General features: G+C 31.8%; 1 protein-coding gene across 1 annotated transcript in view; it reads right to left on the bottom strand.

The window, feature by feature from the left end:
- Positions 1-113: 113 nt before the first annotated feature.
- Positions 114-5996, bottom strand: part of LOC100186167 (phosphatidylinositol 4-phosphate 5-kinase-like protein 1) — a 6943-nt gene continuing 1060 nt past the window's right edge. The window contains exons 2-9 of the mRNA XM_002127812.4: positions 4752-4986; positions 4501-4560; positions 3922-4082; positions 3084-3155; positions 2457-2547; positions 1978-2146; positions 1127-1289; positions 114-839 (exon numbers count right to left, since the gene is read on the bottom strand). Of these exons, the coding sequence (XP_002127848.1) occupies positions 353-839; positions 1127-1289; positions 1978-2146; positions 2457-2547; positions 3084-3155; positions 3922-4082; positions 4501-4560; positions 4752-4919 (1371 nt within the window). The 5' untranslated portion in view covers positions 4920-4986 and the 3' untranslated portion in view covers positions 114-352. The remainder of the gene's footprint in view (positions 840-1126; positions 1290-1977; positions 2147-2456; positions 2548-3083; positions 3156-3921; positions 4083-4500; positions 4561-4751; positions 4987-5996) is intronic.

Genomic DNA, 5996 nt, shown 5'->3' with positions numbered 1-5996 from the left:
CAAATATAGTACTGGGGTTTAAAATAATAAACTGTTTGTCGGGTGTCGTATGTGGGTGAAATATTTTTCACTTTATTACTAAAGTTGCTTCCTTAGTAACATTTCCACAAAACTAGTTTGCACGAACTACATTTATTTCACAGTAAAGATGGTTAGTTACCACAAATAAAAACAACAAAAAAGACACACAACTGACTTTTACCCAAGGTACATTAGATTCAATAACTGGCTACCACAGTTGATATAATTACTTTAATAATGAATCATTGGAAGAGTAAACTATATGCGGTGTGACTACAACACAAAGGTAAAATTTCCTATGGTAAATAATAAGCAGCTACAAAAAGTATATTCATTCTGTATGGTCTTCCCAATATTTACGAAAACGTTTAGCAAACACATCAGGGTGAACAGTGGAGAATGACAAAGGAGGATAAATAAGTTTCTTGTACGCGTTTTCAAGACGTTTCTTCAGTGTAAATCTCGTGAAAAAGTCAATAATACCAACATAGTAACGCTCTTCTCCGTCCACCACATGCAACTCATTCCTATAATCAGGTAGCAAGCGACGGTTCTGTTTCAACGACTCTTCGGGTCCTATAACATCCCGTGTGCAATACATTGCGTGTGGTGGGGTTAATGGTGATCCTGGTGTTTCATCTCGTTGCAAGTTGAGCGATGGACTGACTTGGCAATCACATGAGCATTGTGGAGATGGGGGGTTGGGATTGGTGGTGGTGTTTGTCTCCACCATTCCAGGAAGATGCTCCTCATCCTGGAGAGGATCAACCAAGGTTGGATGCAAGGGAGGACTGATGCTGTGGGACTTCGATACAGATCTAAAAAATGGATGCTAATTTTTAACAAAATCTGAAATGACTTAGTTAAGGATCTTGTGAAACTAAATTTATTATTAGTTCCAACATTTACTGACTTACACTATCAGAATAAATGAATAAATGAAAACCTAACGTTTTAGCAGTTGTAAACATCATGTTTTTACAAACTGTTAAATAGGTTAAACAAACTGCAACACAAAGTAGTATAACCTTCCAAATGTAAATTAAAGAAAAAACATAACAAATTGTCAGAATAAGTTGTAAAATTCAAACATAGCGAATCTTACTTCTGAGCTCGACTTATAACAGTTGAAAGTTTTCGACTTCTTGATATTTCATCGTTCTGTAAAGGTTGCACCCCGACCAATAAACTGTAGTCGAGTACTTCAATGTCTTGTAGAAACTTCGTGTCGATTTCTATTTGTGTGAGGAACCACGTGCGTTGTTCACCTGTGGGTGTAGGGGCAGATCGAGAATTGTTTAAACCTGATGTTTTGTGGGGGTCATTATATAAGATATATATAGCTGTTTTAAAACAATAGTCTAAAAAGTATTAGTAAATTGTTTTAGGAAACAGTACATTAAAATTTACATTAAACATTTTATAAGATATACATAGCTGTTTTAAATCAATAGTTTTATTTTTTTATTATAGTCTAAAAAATAGTAGTACATTTCTTTAGGGAACTTTACACTAAAATCTACTTTAAACACTGAACAGAAGCAATGACTGACAATGACAAATATGAAACATTAAATAATCCAAACTGAACACGTTAATTAAAAATCAATTTATACTCCAGCTTAACCAAATATTTCGTCACTAGTTGCCACCACCTTTGTAAATATTGACACAACATCAGAAGCATGCCGCAAATTGTTTTGTGCGTTGCTATAAACCTTTATATCACAGTGGGGGTAATGCACCATGGTAGGTTGTTTGGTGACTATTGTGTTTGTGTGACAATGCTAAAAAACATAGCAGTAGATAAAAGTTTGGTTTATATTTTTTTAGTTGGACACCATCTATTATAACCACTGTATAACAACTTTTAGGCAGCACACATCCAGCAAAAGTGTTCAGAAACTTCGGAGTCATCAGCATAAGTAAAGTATTAGTATGCAATACCACACATACCCAGCTTAACTGACTTCCCTTCAAGATTTTTCTCCTTGAGAATCACCACAGCGTTGCTGCCCTCAGGTGGTGGGTCCGTATACCTCCCGATCAAACAACCCTTGATGTCGTAACGAGCACGGATTCGCTCACCGGGGTAAAAGATGCTCAACATCACTACAAAGTATACCTGGGGAAAGATATATATATATATAGGAATTGCAATCACTATAATGAATTCTGCGAATCTGACCCTGATCTGGTGCTCCGGGAGTTGGACGATTCTTGTAAACAATTAAAAATCAAGTCCAACCAATTGTTTATTAAATTTTTTTGGGGGGCTTAATGGCATTGTCAGTCTTTTATTCAAATAGAACCAATTGGAGTGCTGAAGAGCCAAAGTTTTGAAAACTTAATAAAGAGTCGGAAGGATTTGGGTGCAAGGGGTTAATTACAACTAATGTTCAGCTTTAAATAAACATAGAAATAATTTAACTTACTGGTTTGCTAAGTTTCTTAATCTTGATGCTGTGTAGACCAACAAATTTAACCAATAAACTGTGAGGGTATTCTTCAAAGTGGTTGGTGTACCTGGAGAAAACATTACTGTAATAATATGATGTGGGTATATAGAACCCAAACCCCAACCCAGTGGTAACTAATGGGTTGTCTAAATTCTCAGCCAAGCATAAAACAATCACCCAAAATGTTACATTCATAGTAAACTGTAAGCAGGCATAAAGTGTATGAAATAAAAACACCTGTTTTATAACAAATTTTATACCCTAAACTAAAAGATATTAATAAAACTGAGTTTATTATCAAGCTAAATGTTGCATTTAGTGCGAAGTCTTTTAAAAGTTTTTGCTTTACATAATATATGAAGACTAGAGTACAAACATAAAAGATTAATGCACTGTTTTACTTAACATGCATAATGCATTGAAAATATAAAGACAGCTACCACAAAAAATATCTTTAAAATCACTAAATTTAAACATGATTTACAGTAAACAGGTTATCAGTATATAACAGATTTTAAATTCTGTTGACTTTTGTCGTTGCAACAGATTTTTATCAAAATGTTTTGAAATCCTTGTATTAGTACAAAATAAATCAATGCTAACTTTTTGAGGATTTTCATGAAGAAATTTGCCTCAGTTTTTGTTATCGTTTTGATCATGAACTGCTTGTTGTTTCTGAAAACATTAAATAAAAACATTAGTCATACAGTAACCTTATATGTATTATTTATAGAAGAAACAAATATATGTAACTTATTTATCCTGGGGTCATGGCAAAAAGTTATAATGCAAATATCAAATCTTATATGGGCCTACCATTATTATGTGTTGGCTTATGAGTTGGCAATTACCCAATGTTTGGAACATTATATATATTTTTTTTTCTAATATTAATTTTTCCCAACCAAATTGGCAGAAAAACATATTTGGTAAAAAAATTACTCATAGACTGCACCACCACACCTAATTATACAAGCATGAAGCATGTGAAACAATGTTGTGTTTAATAGTTCTAAGAAGTAGCACATTGCTGGGTAGTAAAAGTAATACAGATTTAATGAGTTTAAAACTAACACTCTATAATTTTAAATCTAATATTTGAAAAAAATAATTAAACGTTTTGAAAAGATTTTCTAATTTTAATTAATAATTTATACAAATGGACAATCTTTATTGAGTTTCTCTTATACAATAACTATTGTTTATTCATGAATGAAGTAATAACAATAAGGTTTATTTATAGATTGAAAGGATAAAAGATTCACCTACTGTCCTACTTGCAAGTATATGTATAAGCGTGGTTTAAATGAGAATAAATTATTTATACCTGTCTCTATTTAGGACAGCTAATATTAACATTTCAATTTGTATAAAATGTTATGTTTTAATTAGATTTTTAAACAGCAATTACTTAAAAAAAAAACTTACATTAAAAACTTACGTCAAAAAAAAGTTTTGTCCACTTTTAGAATTGGAAAGAAATTCAAGGTAAAGTTCATCTTTTCCTGGTGAAACAACTTTTAAATATTCCTCTGACGACAAACCAATTTTCTTTCTTATCGAGTAAAACACAGCGGGTGCAAAAGTGGTGAAACAAATCGGCTGAAAATAATAAAAAAAGATTTTTTACTTTAATATAACTTACGAAACTCTATAGTAATATTATTGTAACAACAATTTGTCCAATCATTAAAAACAGCCTAAAACTTAACAAATATAATTATCAAATAAAATGCAATTTTAAAATAAATGGCCTTAGTAGGTATTACATTTTTTTGTATTTTAATTACTTACAATATATATATATATATTATATGTATATATATAATGGGTCTTTATTTATTTTATAACACAATTTTTCACACAGAGCATCGATAATCAATATTGTTTTTTATTAAAAGCTAATTAAACAGCATAACACAGGAGGAATTTTACAAAGCACAATACATATAAACACTTAATTAGTTAAAACCATCTGCAAAAAACTAGCCTTTCGCATCTGGGTAAACCTGTTACTTACAATTGTAACTTCCAGATGTTGGGACACAATTTCCACATAATCCTCATCTGTTAGAACAATCTGTACACATAATAGGTTGGTAAAATCGTAAAAACATGAATGAATGTAACTTATTCTCGCATGGTGGAGAAATGACAGCAGTATACCAAAGGTACTGTTTCATACACCTTGTGCACGCTCACGACTAACCACGTATATGACCCATGTATTGAAAGTGATTGTTTTTTAAATGATTATATATTTTATTTTACCTTTTTATTCGGATGGTTTGTCAAAAAGGACCGAAGACAGGTCCGAATATACTGAGTGAATAAATACTTTGGGTGAGTTTCGATAATTTCCACGACGTCTCGTCTCTTCCAACGCTTGCGAACACGATTAAAATAAGTCTCACGTTTTATGGCAGATACTTTTGACATTGCTTACTATTAGGACTTAATTAAAACAGCACCGAAATATTTTTATACAGTGATTCCATTCACGTTTCTGAATTAAAAATAAATAAAATTTTCATTTTCAAACTTGGTATAACAGTAATAGAGTAAATACACAAATAGTATATACATTGACATATTGGGTTTTGTTTTTTTTAATAATAAACAATTGTATTTGTCTATAAAATTACGATAACGAAGATTTAGTAATAGTTAAAACGAAAAGACATGATATAGCCAAAGTTAGTATAGACCAAGTTAGGAAACGGCGCTCGTGTCCGCCATTACGGAGCCCACATAGCGTGAATCGCCTATACAAATGCATGGTCGGCGTGTGTTTATTTGGTTCTTGTAAGCAATACAAAGCTAGAAAACACGTATAGCGGTTGTTTTAACATTTAAAATATAATTTCTAATATAAATCTTGTTATATAATATTAAATCTAGGAATTATTGTGGAGTAAATTAATATTTTGACTGGTTTTCGGCGTACAGTGTGGTTTAACAGGGTACTTTACGTTGTGGATTAAGATTAGCAGCAATCAGCTTAGTTTACATAATAGTATATGATCAAAGAGATGGTTTTAATCTCTTTGATATGATCATACCTACGAATCTACAGAGCCATTCTTTACTACATTTATAATCCAACATGAGTGGACATGCAGCTCCAAACTGCTTAAGCACTACTGTACTAGTATATAAGATGTTCGCGTTTTCCGATTTCATAAAGACCCGGAACGCAAAAAAGGTAGCTTACTAATTCAAGCAGAGGACCAAAAATAGTAACTCAGTATTGTTTTCCTCAATGTCACTTCGATATTAGGCAAATTTTACAAAGATACCTTAAGTTTCGTTACCGGGTATATACGTGTTAAATTTGTGAGCCAAAAAGTAAAATCACCGCAATTTGCATGCAAAACTGCAGCTAGATACACCAGTTTATGGTAATGTTATGCGTTTTTGTTTGTATTTTTATATTTTAAACATGTTCTTTTATGTTTTTGGTTAGTAAACTTGATATTTTCTGTTTTTTTACTCTTTAATCGATTGAGTGTTCAA

The sequence above is a fragment of the Ciona intestinalis genome, chromosome 9 (assembly GCF_000224145.3).
Source record: "Ciona intestinalis chromosome 9, KH, whole genome shotgun sequence".
NCBI classification, from domain to species: Eukaryota; Metazoa; Chordata; class Ascidiacea; order Phlebobranchia; family Cionidae; genus Ciona; species Ciona intestinalis.
This window is presented reverse-complemented; position numbering and strand designations above follow the sequence as displayed.